This window comes from Gigantopelta aegis, chromosome 14 (assembly GCF_016097555.1).
Source record: "Gigantopelta aegis isolate Gae_Host chromosome 14, Gae_host_genome, whole genome shotgun sequence".
In the NCBI taxonomy this organism is placed as follows: domain Eukaryota; kingdom Metazoa; phylum Mollusca; class Gastropoda; order Neomphalida; family Peltospiridae; genus Gigantopelta; species Gigantopelta aegis.
The window spans coordinates 28,864,869-28,884,287 of NC_054712.1; the positions used below are offsets into that span (position 1 = coordinate 28,864,869).

A 19,419-nucleotide genomic window follows, 5' to 3' on the forward strand; every position below is an offset into this window, starting at 1 on the left:
AAACTACACGATGGAAATCGATTACATTGTGACGTATAGTTAACCTGACAATCACGGGTTTGTGACGCCTAAGTTAGCTACAATTGCAACGGCTGCAAAATAACTTCTAGTCGAAAAAGATGTTAAAATTTGCTTAAAACCTGGTTTTTGAGGATATGTAAGAAACAGAATAATACATGCGTGTCCGTTAGATACCATTTATCTCACAACTCGTTGTTTAAAAACGTATCAAAGTCGCTTTCGCTAGTTAGATACATTTTAAAACAACGAGTTGTGAGATAAATGGTATCTAACGGCCACTCATGTATTATTCTCTATTTACAAATGGCAGTGTGTGAATAACAGTTACATTGTTTCACTCGCGTGAGGGTCATACATTTTTAGAACCTGTGTGGGTTTTCTTCTCTCTCTCTCTCTCTCTCTCTCTCTCTCTCTCTCTCTCTCTCTCTCTCTCTCTCTCTCTCTCTCTCTCTCTCTCTCTCTCTCTCTCTCTCTCTCTCTCTCTCTCTCTCATTGAAAATTGTTTTTACAGTTCCAAAACTCTTTCCATAAATTTTGTATGACCTTTACACATCCGTGTTACAATCTACATACATATACACTGATGTATACGACTGGCTACAGCTGGCAGAGGTCATTACCAACCTCTCGACTACAATAACGTGGTCAATAAGTCTTAATGTCCGTCAGCTCGATTGTGAAGTTGATTGTGTTAGCTAGTCCTGTAACCATCCCAGCCCAACAAGTCAGCCAGCCAGCAAGCAGGCCACACTAACAGATTTTACACGCGTAGCGGGCCTTTTCACAAATCAATGATGCTGAATCGTAGCATGTGAAATACATCTGTCCAATAATTTACGCTCATCCAGACGCTACAGTCAGACTACGTCATCGAGTCATAGACAACCGGCTGTCATTGGCCGAGAGCGCGTGCGGACTCATTCCATTCATGATTCCACGGCAGCACTGCGGCTTCGAGTTACACAAAATAGTTCTGTCGAAGATTACGGGAACGGCCTGACATCAAGGGAGAAGACGTTGATTAAAAATAAAAACTGAGAAAAAACAACAACCACCACACATGTTGGAATATTATTTGGCAGATCTTATAATTGGATAAATACATTATATGTGCAGGATTACAGAAAAAGAAAGAACACGAAAATGTATTATTAATTTGTTTTGCCAAGTCAGTGCGGAGATACTTTATGTGAAGTTTAAATACAAGAAATATATTTACACAGGTGGCCAAGTAGGATTTCCAGTGGAGTTAGAACTGTGGATTTTAAACAGGAACAACTTACTCATATGTGCACGAAAACGCTGTTAGTTAAAATGATATAAGAACTATATACACGCGGGTGTCTAAGTTAGATTTCCAGTGGAGTTAGAACTGTGGATTTTAAACAGGAACAACTTACTCATATGTGCACGAAAACGCTGTTAGTTAAAATGATATAAGAACTATATACACGCGGGTGTCTAAGTTAGATTTCCAATGGATTTAGAACTGTGGATCTTAAACATGAAAAAAGTACTTACATATGCACAGAAAGGCTGTTAGAAATATATGCAAGGCGATGCCTGAGTTAAATATTCAGTGGATTTAAAACTGTCGATTTTTAACATGAACAACAGTACCTATAAATGCACAAAAAAAGTGTGTCACTTAATACTGTGAACAAACTGTGAACAATGAAAATATGGGGCAAAATATTTTGGTGATCTAGAAAGGTGATTTTCTATGTTTGGAGAAATGAAACAAATATATTTAAGACAGGTGGATATATTCTATTTACACAGCTGGATCGATTTGGATTTTATGTGAAGTTCAGCTTTCGAATTACGCAAGTGTAAAAGTAACTTGGATTGTACAGTAGTGTTGAAATTTCGAATGTAAAATTCACTTAAACTGTTAAACAGATGAGCGTGCATTTGTCAGTTGTGAAATAAAGGTTACCCATGCAGAAAATGACATTTGTGTATGGTATGAAGTAAATATTTGGAAAAAGCTCGTTATTTTCGTGTGGATAATTACTTGTATACAAACAAACCCTCCGCTAGACCTGCGAAGAAGCAATGGTTATTGCGTGTAACTGATTGAGGTAGATAAAGCATTTTGCTTTGCATACCAGTTCGCACGAGAGAGGTAAATGTTATGAATATGTCAAAGCCAAGATTGCGAGTAGCTGAAGAATTTGAAAATAAAACAGGTCAAACAAAATAGAAACAGAAAAAACGAAAACGAATCTTTCTTCTATGACACTCGATTACTTTGCAGAAAAGAAACAAAAATCTTCAAACCTAGGGTCTGAATCTATTTGAAATCAAAATATTTTGTTTTCGTTATCAAAGAAAGATATCTAACCTCAAGAATCGTGTCTGGAATACAACAAATCTCTTAACAGTGTGAGGGGAAAAGGAAACAGCAACACAAATATTCAACAGAGAGTTGTGGGGTTTCAAAACTATTAAATGCAGTAAACAATACTGTCAGTGAAAAAAGTGCATGTTCCAAGGTTAGTCACGTGCATTTGATGGATGACGACACAGCTGGATACTTCAAACATTCTGACTACTGTGCAGTCACATTATGGAAATAAGAAAATCGAAAATGTCACAATGTAAGTACATAAAGGTTTTCTTTACTGAGTAATAAATAGTTTGACGATTTATTAATAAATGTATATTTCTGTTCTTAAATATCAATACAATGTGTTCATTGCGTATGGATAAGTATCTTAGTGCCTGATTTCTTTCCTACATACCGGTACACCATTCCACCCCTAACCACTCAGTGGTGCACCACCCCACCCCTAACCACTCAATGGTGCACAACCCCACCCCTAATCACTCGCCTCACCCCTAACCACTCAGTGGTGCACCACCCCACCCCACCCCTAACCACTCAGTGGTGCACCACCCCATCCGTAACCACTCACCCCACCCTTAACCACTCAGTGGTGCACCACCCCACCCCTATCCATTCAGTCATGCACCACCCCACCTCTAACCACTCAGTGGTGCACCACCTTATCCCATCCACTCACCCCACCCCTAACCACTCAATGATGCACCGCCCCACCCCTAACCATTCAGTCACGCACCACCCCACCCCTAATCACTCACCTCACCCCTAACCACTCAGTGGTGCACCACCCCACCCTAATCACTCACCCCACCCCTAACCACTAAGTGGTGCACCACCCTACCCCAACCACTCACCCCACCCCTAACCACTCAGTGGTGCACCACCCTACCCTAACCACTCACCCCACCCTAACCATTCAGTGGTGCACCACCCCATTCGTAACCACTCACCCCACCCCTAACCACTCAGTGGTGCACAATCCCATCCCTAACCATTCAGTGGTGCAGCACCCCACCCCTAACCACTCAGTGGTGCACAATCCCATCCCTAACCATTCAGTGGTGTAGCATCCCACCCCTAACAACTCACCCAATGCCTAACTACTCAGTTGTGCACCAACCCACACCTAACCACACAGTGGTGCACTACCCCATCCCTAGTCACTCACCCCACCCCTAACCACTCAGTAGTGCACAACCCATCCCTAACCGTTAAGTGGTGCACCACCTCACCCGTAACCACTCAGTGGTGCACCACCCTACCCGTAACCACTCACCCCATCCCTAAGCACTCAGTGGTGCACAACCCCATCCCTAACCATTCAGTGGTGCAGCACCCCACCCCTAACCACTCACCTCACCCTTAAACACTCACCCCATCCCTAACCATTCAGTGGTGCAGCACCCCACCCCTAACCACTCACCCAATGCCTAACTACTCAGTTGTGCACCACCCCATCCCTAACCACTCACCCCACCTCTAACCACTCAGTGATGCATCACCCCACCCATAACCACTCAATTGTGCACAACTTACCGGTGCCTCACCCCATCCCTAACCAGTATACACATCCATTACTAGTACATTATCTCATCTCTAATCACCACCTCTTATTCTTACACCACCTTATCCCTAATCACTGACTGGTACGCCAGCCTATCCCTGGTCAATCGTAGATGCACCACGCAGTCCCGAACCATTCACTGGTTCACCACCTCACCCCTAACCATTACTGGTACACCCACAATCACTAGTGCACTACCTTATCCCTAACCACTTACTATTACGCCACCTTATCCATAATCACTGACTGGTACGCCATGGTATCCCTAATCATTCATAGATGCACCAGCTCATCCCTAACCACTCATTGGTAAACCACCCAGTCCCTAACAACGTACTGATCCATCATCTCATCCATAACCACCTACCAGTTCACCACCCCATCCCTAACGGCTTACCAGTGTATCACCCCATCCCTAACCACCTACCAAGCACCACCATAACCCTAATCATTAGTGTACCAGTCCATCCTATCCCTAATCATATACTGGTATACCACCTATCTTGTATCACTCATTGGAGCACCATCTCATCCCTAATCACACATTAATGCACATACCCATTTTTAACCACACTATAAAATTCACATAATACCACTTGTCTATGTAATTCCATTGGAATAATTACTTTAAGCACATATCCCATCAGGATACCATTAAAACATATTACTTGTCATATAACTTGTAGTATCCTCATGAAGTGGAAGCATGTTATATCTATAATAAATTAAGCATATTCAGAAGGGAGAACGCTCGCGGTCATTGGCTAGATTAGTTTTAGCGCCTAACATTAACTGAATGTGATGGGATAGAACACACTATTATCTGTCAAATTGCTCGCGAAAGCTTGTCGCCTTGAACACGCCAATGTTAATACTGATTGTCACATTCAGTATGAAGTGATACAGATGATGGACAAATTAAGTTAGCTTGTATCATGCGTTACGTAAGATGGCATACTACCTGTCATACCCTAAGTGATGCGATTTGTCATGCCATAAAATAATACAGCATGTCATCTTCTTAAGTAATGCATTCTAGCATACCTTTTAGTAATCAGTAAATCAGTTTTTCGTCTTAAGCGATAATCTGTCATATCCCTAACCGATAATCTATCATATACTTTACCGATAATTTGTTATATTCTTAAGCGATAATCTGCCATGTCCGTAAAAGATATTTTTATGTCATATGCTTAAGCCATAATCTTTCATATACTTAAGTAATAATCTGTCATATTCTTAACCGACTTAGAACTTAGATATGTTTTAAACGTGCTCACATACCACTATGGTTTCGAGCACGCCTATCCCGAGTCCGGCCTCCGATAAGATCGGTGGTCTGATTCGGGGCAGGAAAAACCTAACTAACATAACAATTTAAAACTTTTTGAATTTTAAAACCAAAATAATTAATATTACTACATATAAATTATAAATTTTGACTGCGTCCCCCAAAAATAAATAACCCTAATCTACTTCTATTAAAAATTTAATTGACGCTCTTAACCGACAATGTTATGTTCTTAACCGATAATCTTTCGTATAGATAAACGATAAACTATCATATCCTTAAGCGATTATCGGTCATATCCTTAAGTGATAATCTGTCATAGCTGTAATATACATAAACGGTAATCTGTAATATTCTTAAGAGGTGTAATCTGTCATACTCGTAAAGGATACAACCCATAATAACCTTGAGTGATACAGTCTATCATATTCTTTAGTGATGCTTAAGGAAAATAGATTGTTATATTCTTAAACAATAATCTATTACTTTCCTAAAATATTCAGTCTATCATAGCAGTACGTAATAGAACTCGTCATATTCTTAAGTGATATTGTATTTAATGACTCTAGGGATACAACTTTTAGTATCGTAAATTGTACGATGTGTCAGAACCTTTAGTGAAATAACATTACGTATCCATAACTGATATAACCTATCATATACTACAAACACCCAGAGAGTTATCATGTAAAGTCAGAATTTATCAGACGTCTACGACTGTTAAGATAGAGAGACAGAAAGAGAGTGAGAGAGAAAGAAAGAGAGAGACGGAGAGATGAGGGAGGGAGAGGAGGGAGGGAGAGAGACGATGGAACAGATAGAGAGAAGGACAAAGAGAGACAGAAAGAGAGACGATGAGATAGAAAGAAGATAGAGAGGAAGGGGGGAGAGAGAGAGAGAGAGAGAGAGAGAGAGAGAGAGAGAGAGAGAGAGAGAGAGAGAGATTAAGAGAGGCAAAAAGAGAGACAGAGGGTGGTATGTACTACCCTGTCTGTGGGATGGTGCATATAAAAGATCCCTTGCTGCTAATCGAACAGAGTAGGCCATGAAGTGGCGACAGCGGGTTTCCTCTCTCAGTCTGTGTGGTCATTAACCATATGTCTGTCGCCATATAACCGTAAATAAAATGTGTTGAGTGCGTCGTTAAATGAAACATTTCTTTTTTTCTTCGTGTATTTGGTATCTAACATATGAGTATTTTGACACTAGGTCAAGAGACAGAGGAAAAGAAAGACAGACATACACACAAAGACACAGAGAGGGAGAGAGAGACAATATGTCAAAATTACCAAATGTTTAACATTCAATAAAAAAAAACCCCACCAATAGCCGATGATTAATAAATCAGTGTGCTCTGGTAATATCACAAACAGTATCACAAACAGTGTACAGTTACTGTACTGCATACTTGCATTCTTGTTGACATTTTACAGCACTATAGAGTCAAGACATGTTTACATAGTTGAAGCTAATCCAAATGTTTGCTATGTTTTATTTAGAACATATTTAGTGTTCACATTGTGTTAGAAACATATATCAGATGGATAACGAAGAAAGTATGTAAACATCAATTATTATGACAACACCGATATAGTCACATGTTTAATACCATGACTCAGCTGCAGTAAATGGGATTTTCTGTCACCTAGATTACAAACAATGTCTAAACAGTTAAAGTTAAAGTTTCTTTGTTGAATTGACGTGCGACGCTGCGAGGTCCCAGATTCAAGTATGTCTATGACTCGCCATCTGTTTTTTTCACTGAGGCGTGACATGACGAAATTGCATCAAACAGTTCACTAATGGTGTTTTTCTGACTTCTGGACTTCTGAATGAGAGAGAGAGAGAGAGAGAGAGAGAGAGAGAGAGAGAGAGAGAGAGAGAGAGAGAGAGAGAGAGAGAGAGAGAGAGAGAGAGAGAGACATAATACACAATAGGTATAGTAATATAACAGATTTATAAGCAGGAGTAAACTTTAGATGTTAATCATTGCGTACTGTCTATAATTAGGCTGTATAGATATTTTTGTAAGCAGAGTTAATCACATTTAAGAACATACATAATTTGTGTGGTCCTTGATACCTTTTTCGAATTAAATAATTGACAAAATTTATAAGTATTGGGTCTGTCATAATAATAATTTTTTTTTAGATATATGAATCTCTCATTTGCGAAATATGTACATTGAAATAAATAATGCTATTCATCACCTAAAGTGGTGTTACAGAGAAGATATTTTCGTTCTTGTCTATCGATCATTTGCCATCGGCCAGTTTCAATTGGCAGATATATTGTTCACAGTTTTTCAGGTAAATATAGAAGATAATTTTCGCATGAAAGGGTCGATTTCAAAATTCTGTATGTGGAACATTTCGGATATGAATTTAAATTACCATTCCAAGCCTGTCTATACCGATCTTGTAGTCTTTGACATACAATACAAGTGAATGCTTTCTTACTTGTAATATTAAAACAGACGTGTAACCCATTGATGATTTGATGTCTTGCACAATTGCTATACAAACTAGTAATAACGACCTTCGAAAACTCAAAATTGGAACACTCGATAACCTCGACCTCTCGACATAATTCTTTAGTCCCGCTATATATATATTTAATTGTTTATGCATCTTAAAAACTCGACGTGTGTGGATTGATCAAACTGTCGTTGCTGGTAGTATTTAAAAAAAAGTCAATCAGACGAAACGCGCCTGACTCGGGTGGTCTGGGCTGTCGAGGATTAAGGTGATCATTACAGAATAATAGATCGCCGGCTACGCGGAACGCACTGATCCTGTGTTTGGATGTCGGTGTTCGTAAATATTATATTATTATATTACCTCATGTATCATGTATATGGTCTGAGTGAATAAAGAATTGAATTGAATTGAATTGTTTGTACATGGCGTCATACATAATTCAGATACAGTCTGGTTAACTTCAAAATAATTTTGTGAACAAATCTACTGAGTGTTATTCGGCATTCAGTGTTTTGTTGGTTAGTTACGTTCCACCATGTTTTGACATCTGCAAATTCATTTACTTACTTTTACAATATACGCAAAATAAGTGTATCACAGGAGTCGGAAGATGCCAACCCTCACAGACAGGGTAGTACATACCACGATTTTTGATATACCAGTCGTGGTGCACTGGCTGGAACGAGAAATAGCCCAGTGGGTCCACCGACGGGGATCGATCCCAGACTGACCGCGCATCGAGCGAGCGCTTTACGACTGGGCTACGTCCCGCCCCGTAATATATAGAAGTGACTTGCTAAACCAGGTTTCATATACTTAGGTCTATATCTATGAAGGGTTGTACACCGAGGTCAGGAAACACCCGAATATGACTTCTCATTGTGGGAATCTTTGTCCGCATCCATTGTCAGTTTCAGGCCTGGAACGATTTGTGCGGACAAGTGTAAATGTGCGGATGCGAAGACGGACAGGTCTGTTCGCAACAAATGATTTCAACACTATCGAATTTGGCGGTCGGCGGATAAACGTGTGCGGAGGCGGGAGCGGACGAAAAAAACGGATAAATGTGTTCGTGGCTTTATACCTATATAGCTAGTACACGTGTGAACGCTCGTCATTTCCAACCAAAAGAAGTTTGTTTTGTTTAACGACACCACTACAACACTTTGATTTATTAATTATCGGCTATTGGATGTCAAACATTTGGTAATTTTGACATATAGTCTTAGAAAGGAAACCCGCTACATTGTTTCCATCAGTAGCAAGGGATCTGTTATATGCGCAATCCTACAGACAGGATAGCACATTGATATACCAGTAATGGTGCACTGGTTGGAGCGACAAATAGTCCAATAGGTCCACCGATGGGGATCGATCCCAAATCGACCGTGCATTAACAATTAAAGGCACACTGTCACAGATTTAAGGACCTTATTTCTCTAAAAATGGATAATAAATAAAAATTACATTAAGTGTTGGAAACCAAATCTAGCTATTGCATCACCTTAACTGAACCATGGTGGAGTGAAATCCATGTCAACCCTCTCGGCAATTTTAGTTTTTGAATTATGGATCATTGCCATAATTCAATTATTTTTTACATAATATCATTAATAAATAGAGTACAGTGGTTATGAAGATGGTTGAATAAAGTACATTTAGGGACAAATCAAATTAGTTTTGTTCAGGTAATACTTTGTTAGACCATTAAATAGGTCAGTGGTCTGTGACAACATGCCTTTAATTCTTCACACGTGTGAAAACAACAGTCGGGGTTTTTTTTCACGCGTGTGAAGAATGCGTTTTGTGAAAAATGAGGTCCAACAAAGCACTTCAGGCGAGCGCTCTAACAACTTAGCTAAATCCCGCCCCCTTCTTAAAGAGATTCTTATGTTTTTTGGTTCTGATACCGTTAAACCATCTGTTAGACAAATTGCAGTATTTGTCTGAAGCCGAATTACCGTATATCTTAATACTAGGTCGTTTATTTGATTTTATTACGTATATAGATCGATAAAGAAAAACATGTAACACTTCTCTGACGCTAGATTATCGTAAATCCTTTAATATAGGCCGGTTTATTTAGTTTTATTGTTTTTAGACGCCAAGTAAGATTTAACAAATTACTGTAAAGTCTAAAGGGTGGGCAGGTTTATTTTATTTTAATACGTTTGTACATCAGGATAATTTTCTTTACATTGCGCAAAACTGTATAGTGTGTGTGTGGGGAGGAAGTCTAGTTTATTTCATTTTCTTTTTTTTATTGTTTGTTTTTTTTAGAGGAGAGGGTTGCGTTGGGGTTTGTTTTGGGGTTTGTTTTTGTTTGTGTTTTTTTTTTTGGGGGGGGGGGGGATATTGATAGCTTGGGGTTTCTTTGGGGTTTTTTCTGTTGTGTTTTTTGTTTGTCTGGTGTTGGGTTGGGTTTTTTGTTGGATTTTCCTTCTGGGTTTTGGTGGGGTGTTTTTGTCTTGTTTTGTTTTTTGTGGGGGGAGTGGGGTAGTAACACATTTATGCTTAACGACACCTCTGAATCATCGGTCATGGGATCCATTTTCCCACAGACGTAACACATTCATTCATTTTAGTTACCAAAGCAAGTTGCTAACAGATATGTACATTCGATTTACTTTATATATATAAAAAGTAAATCGAATGTTTATATATCCGAGGCTGGTTTAGTATTGATGTGGATATACATGGTACATTGCCCGACGATGCGAACTTTTGTTTAGTTATGTGAACAATTTATTAAGTATGGATCCTGAGAACTAAAATCTTAGAAAGCTATTTACCCTGTAAAACGTCTGGTAAGTGATGTGGATTCGTTTATAATACACGTGAGTCTACGGGACCGAATCGTGCGTTAAAGGACCAGTGTTAATAAATATCGTAAAGGTTTAAAATCTACACTCGAGACTTTGTATAATTAAGCAAGTCTGGAGTGTCTGTCGCCATGGTAACGCTGTACAAATTCCACGTAGTACTTCAGACTAATAAAGTTAAAGTTTTTGTTAACGACATCACTAGTTCACATTGGCTATTAGATATCAAACACACTGAATAATTTTGACATATTCTTCAGAGGAATCCCGCTATATTTTTCCATTAGCAGCAAAAGGTATTTTATATCAACACACAGGAAATCCTTTGTTGACGATTAAATTAACCGAAGTAACCTATTGTGTTGGTGCCAAAGTTCAGCCAAACCGAGCAGAAAAACTGGTTTATGCGCTTCATGGTCAACCAAATGGCCACGTTATTGCTCTCGCTTTAACCCCCCCCCCCCCCCCCCCACCTTGGGGGACTTATAGCTAGTTACGGTGTACTTTTGGAGTACCGAGTTGCGTACATAGGGTCACGGGCAACCGTGACTTTGGTGTACGGCGACTCGGTACAACCGAAGAGGAGGAGGATACGGAATAGGAAACGTGCCCCAGGGGCGGCACGGGGAGTGTGGGGGGGGGGGGGTGGAACTGGCGGCTCAACTGCCAGCGGCGGTCTCTTCTGCGACACCACTACCCCCACGACCCTCGTAGAAGAGGATTGTCACGGGGATCCTATAATACCCATAACTGAATAAAACACGATTATCCAAATATCTCTCCTAACTGTATATCTATTAGATCTCTCTGTATCGGGTAGTCTAATACCCGAGTGGCTCGGCTCTAGGTATAATCAGAGATAAGATCTTATATAAATATAGTAATATAGCACGTTTAGTTCACTAGAAAACACAACAAAACACAATACACTTTGGAATCTGTATTAACACTACGCTGACAAATGTACTTGCCGCAGTAGTTAATTAACAACAACAATATGATAACAACCCAGAGCTAATCACGTAATTGGTTAATCACTAGGTGTCTAGTTTACACAATATTCTAATCACTTCACCGTGATACAACACGCACACGTGTGATATTGGAGAATTGCTGCCAGGGGAACTTAATTAATAAAGGAATTACAACTCTATTCCTAACTGGTTAATTTTTAATTAACCCTTAACTACTCATTCAGTAACCTTGTAATACAGAATTAATACTGGTACCTATTACAATAAAGACAATAACCTACAGTTTACCTAGGTCCTCTAGGATGACCGCCTAAGCTTTATATTACCAAATACTCGTATAAAAATATTAGAACAGTGAAGCCTACTATCTAAAGAATATTGGTATAATACAGTATTAAAATATTTAAAGTCACATCAATTACATCAAGGTTATACAACAGAGCAGAAAAATATATTTACCACGTCCGGACTGAACTTATATAGATCGTTCAGTGGACGACGTCCGTTCCCCTGGATACTTCCATTGTTTCTCCCTGATATATATAAAATTCTATCTATTTATTCAAAAATCTCAGAGACAGCGAATATCGCCTGGGGGCACAACGCGGTACCTCACCTATCATGTGATATTCCCACAACTCCCAGAGTCGGTATATTTTCTTAGATGCCTAGACTTACTGTCGCCAGTTCGCCAGAAATACCCTGGTCATCCGCACTACCGGAGTTATTACGTAACTACTGGCCACATGGCCTCCACACATTGTCTAAGTGTGTATTAGGGGGCACGGTCGCGCGGAGGTATTACGCAACCAAGCTGCACACGGCCCTGTAAAACAATTAACATCGCCACAGGCGAAAAGATAAGAGCATGTTCCGTCACATGGATAACGAAGCCACCGGCCCCGACGTCTCCAGATACGACCACCGAGCAAGCGGTTTTAGATACAGCAAGGTGTGAGGAACCACTGCTGGTCCCGACATCCACCCTACTTCAGCGATTCTGGTGGAGCTGTCGATTAAACAGACAGTTCTCGTTGAGTCGCCGGCCCGCTTGAGGCCTGTTGAGCGCCGAGAAGGTGTCTACCGAGAAGCGGTCCTGGTTAGAGAGATGGATAGCCACACCATCCACAGGATCATCAAGGCCCTTTTCGGCAACGACTACCGGAGTGTCATCACCATCCTCGAAGATCAGAAATGGAAGCACTTCATCCCCGCCTTTGCCAGTTCTCCACTCATCAGCATGCCGTAGGCCCAACCTCCAAATACTTTGCCTCCAGGTAAGGGCTTAGTCGGACTTATTTTGGTAGCCTGTCTAAATTGCTCAAATCAATTTAAAACCTTTTCTGTCGAGCTTTTTTTAATTTTATGTTTGGACTTTAATGTTTTCCAGACATGAGTAGAGTAAGTAGTCAGCTGCTTTTGGTCTTAGGTCTCTGACCTAACTTCTAAATTCTTATTCCAAATTCCGCCCACCTCAAACTTAACCCCTCCCCCCCCCCCCCCCCCCCCCCCCCCACCACCACCTCCTGGCCCGGACTTAGTCACAAGCGAAGTCAAAGGTTAAATCCGAGACAGGTGTGTTCGAAACCTTCGTGGTATATGAACACGTTAACCAGTTTTCAGTCAGCCAATTAAGATTCAAGCACGCTGTCCTGGCACACATTCAGCTATCTGGGCTTTCTGTCCAGACCAGTGGGTTAGTTGTTAGTTGTTAGTTGTTAGTGGTTAGTAAGAGAGGTCTTACACCTACCCATTGAATCATTAAATCTCGCAGTAGAAAAACTAATTATTACCATGGTAACAGTTTTGTTTTTGAGATTATAGTAAACATGTACATATTAAAGAAAATGAACGAAGTATGAGGGGTGGATGGGGTGGGTGGGTGTAGGTTATAGGAAGGTTACCGATATTAGGCCTAATGAAAGTGCTATAGCCAGTAATGCTATATATTATAGAAACATATAGCGTAAGTAGTGGTCTGTGGCCAGCTGGCGGAGACATGTTCTGGAGGCTAAGCGCTAGCGGTCGCTCGTTAGGCTGGTTTTGCTCCTAATATAAAACGAATATGACATGTGAGGGATTAGATGAAAACCAGTGAAACTGTTGGTGGACGCTCTCCCTTCTGAATACGTCACAGCTGCGGAGACCAGCACGTGATGAAAATGAAGCTATAACGACTAAAACTTTAGTAAACAGAACATCGATAAACTCATGTTACACGATAATATCAACACAAAATCAATTCGTGAATCCACAATCTACGACAGGGAAAAGATTTTTTTGTTTTTTGTTTAACGACACGACTAGAACACACTAATTAACTAATTAATTATTTCATTTTAACTTATTTTCGTGCTTATATCTAATTAAGGTTCAAACACGCTAACCTAGGTATACATCTCATCTACCTGGGCTGTCTGTCCAGGACAGTGGGTTAGTTGTTAGTTGGTTAGTGAGAGAGAAGAGGGTGTAGTGGCCTTACACCTACCCACTGAGGCGTTAAAACTCACTCTGGGTGGGATCCGGTACCGGGCTGCGAACCCAGTACCTACTAGCCTTATGTTCGATGGCTTAACCACGACACTGCCGGTTATTGGATGTCAACAATCGTTGCTGTAAAAACCGACATGTGACACAGGATGTAGCTCAGTGGTATAGCGCTCGCCCGATTTGCTATAGCTTGCGGATAGATAATTCTCAAATAGACTCAGATTCTCCCATGTCCAAACCAAAAGAACGGAAGAAAGAAATGTTTTATTTAACGACGCACAACACCCTTTAATTAAGCTTATATTAGTTCTCTAGTCCACATTTGAAAATCTGTGTATACTTTTTAAAACTTTGAATGTTACTGTTAGGCGATCAGTGAATTCAAAAACCTTCTTCTTCTTCGTCTTCTGCGATCCCGGCCATGTTAGATGGGTAGTCCGGTATTGTGGACGAAGTCCGCAGTCAGCCTTAGCGACGTCGCCGGTCCCCACAGCTTCTCCCTTAGGTCCACTGCACTGGGCCACGTTTGCTGTCGCAGAGTGTCTAAGGTGGGACAGGACTGGAGAATGTGGGCTGGTGTCTGTGGACCAGTGCCACATGGGCACTCGTCCGTGTTAGAAATGTTCAGCCTGAAGAGATGCGAGAGGAGCGGACAATGTCCTGTTCTCAGCCTGAAGATGGTGACCTGCTGTGACCTGTTCAGCTAGTAGATGTCATTCCCTTCAGGTCCTATCTGCAGACGCTGCCTCCACATGTTCTTGAAGTGGGTTTTTCGAAGAGTCAATTCAAAACCAATGTTGGTTGTTGTTTTTTCATTCGCCCATAAAAGCTGCCATCTTGGATTTCAAAATGGCTGACAGTTCCAACCTATTTTGGTTCATATCTATGCTTCTAATGCATCTACAATCATGATTTAAACTGCTAAATTGACACAAACTATATACTTGTACTCCGCACATCTAACAGCCTAACAGTACATTCCTATCCTAACCACACTAAAGAATGCGGATGGAAATGGTGCAAGGAACGAATACTGAAACCTGTTTGGTTTTGTGGAAATCAGTTGTTGCCATCATTTCTGTCAAACTAATGAAATAATTTTAAAAGGAATATTCGGAGTTTGGTTATTTAGAAACGGGTACTGAATCTGACATGTTGTGAAAGAAGGCAGTTAGAAAACGTGAAGCATGGGGAGTCCACCAAAGAAAGACTGGAACTGACAATAAAGTGATTATTGGTTTGTCACAGAACGCTTATAATAAAAGCGTTATTTAGGACCAGGGCCAAGTTTAGCCAGCTAGCGTTTCCCGACGTGGCCATTTAGTTTACCGTGAACGCATTAAACGAGTCTAGTGGACGTTTTTCTGCTCGGTTTGGCTGGCTGAGCTCAGCCCAGATGTAGATGGGCGCACTGTTGGGCCTCATCTGACAAAAGCTCAAGTGAAGCATACTGATGAACATATTTTACTGGTTGTAACATGCTCTCATCCTCGAATGTCAGTCTGCAGCAGTTTCTTTAATATACAAAGCAACAGTCAATAAATAGCTCAATGATGCATAGTTTTCGTAATGTCTGACAGCTTAAATATCACCTAATGTACAATATCTGGCAAATTACAGTACAATAGTTGGTCTCGCTACATGTCTGCAATATTACAGGGAGGTGTGTGTGTGTGGTGTGTATGTACTGTGTCTGTGTTGTTTGTGTGTTCTTTGTAGTCTGTCTGTGTGTGTGTGCCGCTGTGTGTGTCGTGTGTGTGAGTGGTCTGTCATCACGCTGGTATGGTCTGATCTGTGGGTCTATGTGTGTGCTGAGTGTATGGTGTGGTATGTGTGTGTAGTGTGTCGTGTGTGTGTGTGGTCGTTCGTTCGTGTGTGTATGTTCTGTGTGTTTCTCGCCTGTGTAGTGATTTATCATATGTGCTAAGTGTTTTGTGTTTGTTGGTCTGTGTGTTGGTCTGGTGTGGGTTGTTTGTTTTTTTTTTGGGGGACTATCTATTCATCTTCTGTAGATAAATCAGTGTTACTCTTCTCTGTTTATGTTTCTCCTCTTCATAATTCCTTTCCTCTCCATTAGTAAACATGCAAAGTTCAGAAAGGCCGGGACGCCTGCTTAACTGCATTTTTAGTTTTGTCTGAGCTACTACAAACTGTTCCAGCTAGTTAAAGCGTTAACCACCGGGCTAAATATATCACTGGTGGTTACAAGATCGTTTTACTTTATATTCAATGCGTTTCTAGCTGTCATTGCCTTTGGTAATTTTACTTTACTGGACTTTAGTCTTCAAATAATTTATTAGTACGAACGTGGTTCTATTTTTAGCTCTCCAAATTTCTAATTTTGCCTATCAACTTTTTGAACGATCCCTTGTTTTTCCTTATCCTCTCTTTAATTACGTGCCAGGTTGTGCTCTATCTTTAATCGCCCGTTATAGACTTTTCTTTCCCGTTAAGTCTTTGTCTTTCCCGATAACATCCCTCTGCTTGCCGTAACTCCGTTCAGTGTTTTCATTTGGATCTATCTAATGTACAAATCGATGCACAAATCTGTTACAATTCCATCTTAACAACGCCAAACAGTTTTGAAAGGTTTCCAGCTCCATATCTGCAGGTGTCCCCGTGCTTTCTCCAAATCTCTCGCTCTTCTCTCTTTATGATATCTTTCTACTTCTATCTCTCCCCCCTCCCCTCATGCTTTTCTCCCTAGCTCCGCCTCTACCTCCTTTTGCTTTTCCCTCCCTCTTCTATTGCCCCCTCCCCTTCTCTTGCTCTCCGTTTCCCCCCCCCCTGTCTTCTCTTCTTGTCCCCCCGCCTCTTTCCTGCTTCTTCTCCTCCATTTGTATCTTCCCCCTTTTTCCTCCCCCTCTCTCCTTTTTTTTTCCCCTTGTTCGCCCTCTCTTCTCCCCCTTTTTCCTCCCCCCTTTTCCTCCCCCTTACCCTTCGTCCCCTTCCCTCTCTCATCCCCTTTTTTTTCTTTCCCTTCCCCCCTTTCCCTCCTTCACGTCCCCCTCTCCTCCCACCTCTCTGTTTTCCCTCTTCTCCCTTCTTCTCCCCGTCCTTCCACCCTGTCTCCCTTGTTTCTTCCCTCTCCTCTTTCACTCTTGGCGCTCTCCTCCCCTTCCTTTTTTTCCTCTCCCTTTTTGCCCTCTTTTTCTCTCCTCTGTCCTACCCCCTCCCTTTCCCTCCCCCCCTGTAGTTCTCCTCTCCCAACCTTCCCCCCCCCCCCCTTTTCCTTTCCCCTCCCTCCCCCCACTTTCTCACTCCCTCCCCCCCCCTCCATTGTCACCACCTTCTCCCTCCCCTCCCTCGTCCTTTTTTCCTCCCCCCTCCTTTTCCTCTTGTTTCTCTCCTTTCCCCCTTCTCTCTTCCCTCCCTTCCGCTTTCTCCTTTTTTCTTTCTCTCTCTTTCCCCCTCTTCCTATTCCCCCCTCCGCCCTTTCCCTCTCTTTTTCTTATTTTTCCTCTCCCTTATGACCTTTCTTCCTGTCCCCTTGGGTTCCCCCTTCTCCCCCTCTTCTCCCCCTCCTCTGCCCTCCCTCCTTTTGGTTTCCTTCCCCTGCTCTTTTTCCCCCCCCTTGCCTCCCCCGCCTCTCTTTCTCTTACCTCATTGATCCTTTTTCTTTTCATCCAGTCCCCTCTTTTTTTCTTTTCCTTCCGTTCTTCCCCCCTTCCTTCTACTTTCCCCTTCACCCTTGTTTTCCCCCTATTCTGTCCTTCCCCCCTCCCCCCTTTTTTTTTTCCCTCCCCCTTTTTTCTCCCGTTCTCCCTCTCCTTTCCTTTCTTTTTCCCCTGCTTCCTCCCTGGCTGTCCCCTGTGTGTTTTTCCCCCTTTTCTCCCCGCCCTCCCCCCCTCCTCTCTTTTTTTTCCCCCCTTCTCGCTTCCCCTCTCTGCTTTTTTTTCCCCCTGTTTTTTCTCCCGTGTCTCCATCCTTCCTTTTTTTCCTCCCCCTTCCCCCCTACCCTCCCCCTCCCTCTTTTCCCCTCCAATTTCCGCCCCTTTGTTCTATTTTCCTCCCTCCTTATTTTCCTCTTCCTTTCCTCTTTCCCTCACTTGTCCTTCCACAGTTTTTTCTCTTCCTTCTGACTTTCAAATTCTTCAACCTCTTCTCCCTCTCCCCCTCGTTCAAAACTCCCCCCCTCCCTCTTCTTGTCTCTCCATTTTTTTTTTTTTTTCTGCCCCTTTTTCCTCCCTCCTATTTAACCTTTCTCTCACCCCTTCCCTATTCTCATTTCTTTTCCTCCCTTTCCCCCCCTTCTCCCTTCTCCTCTCTCCTAACCTCCCTTTTCCCTCTCTTCCAGCTCTCTCCTTTCTCTTCTCTCCCCCCCCCTCCCCTTCTTTTTTCCCCTTGTTTTTCCCTCCTTCCGTCCTCTCCTGTTTTCTTCCCCCCCCCCTTTGTTCTTTTCTCCTTCCTCCCTCTCTCTCCTCGTCCCTCTCCTTCTTTTCTCCTCCCATTCCACCTTCTCCTCTTTCCTCTCCTTTCTTCCCTTCCTTTCTCTCCTCTTCGCCTTTCTCTTTCCTCTCCCTCCTTCTCTCTTTTTTTTTCCTCCTCCCCCCCCCTTCTTCCCCCCTTGCCCCCCCCTCCTCCCCTTTTCACCTTCCTCCCTCTTCTCTCCTTCCCTTTTCCCTCTCTTTTCCTTAGGCTCCCCTTCTCTACTCACCCCTGTTGTCTCCTTTCGATTCTCTCCCTTCCTCTTTCTCGCATCTTTTCCCTCCCCTTCCCCCTCTGCGTCTCCCTCCCCTTTTTCCTCTCTTCGTCTCCCCTTTTTTCCTGTCCCCTTCTGGGTGGGGGCCCTGTTTCCTTCCCATGTTCCTGCCTTTTATGGTCCTCATACTCTCCCTCCCACTCTTCCTTCTCGTCTCCTCTTCTCCCCCTCATTTTTTGTGGGGTCCCCCGCCTTCCCCCCCCCCCGCCCCCTTTTTGTTTCAAGTCTCGTCTCTCGCTCATGGCTGGTACATCACTCGGTCTCGTGGCGGCTCCGTGCATCTGGATCAACTACTCTCTCCTCTTCTCTCTGAAACTCGTCCGCACACTCTCATCGTCAAAATCGATCCGTCCGTCTGTGTTCCTCTCCTCTGTCATCGTTATCTGTTCGTCTGTTTCTGGTCTTTCATCTGCGGTAACATCTTATCGTGGTCATTTTTCTCTGCCGCTCACCCGGCCTTACTCCCACTCATTAGCTCCCTAATGTAGCGGTTTTTTTCCGCTTTACTCCTATTTGTAGAAAACTGTTTTGACAATAACCAAAGCGGCCGACCTTTCTGTTAATTTCAGATCCTTGGCTGATCCTATTTATTTCTTTTGCGTTCCAACCTCGGCTTCCCCCACCCCACGGCCTGTCCTTCTTATCATCTTACACCCCGATACACAACTCCTTACGCGGAGTCTAGATGGATCGGATCTTGTCCCTAGCCGTCCAGATGCCCAAGC

General features: G+C 42.3%; 1 protein-coding gene across 1 annotated transcript in view; it reads left to right on the top strand.

The window, feature by feature from the left end:
* Positions 1-932: 932 nt before the first annotated feature.
* Positions 933-19,419, top strand: part of LOC121388826 (putative G-protein coupled receptor F59B2.13) — a 42,303-nt gene continuing 23,816 nt past the window's right edge. Inside the window, exon 1 of the mRNA XM_041520337.1 lies at positions 933-2,624. Coding sequence (XP_041376271.1) covers positions 2,542-2,624 — 83 coding nt within the window. The 5' untranslated portion in view covers positions 933-2,541. The remainder of the gene's footprint in view (positions 2,625-19,419) is intronic.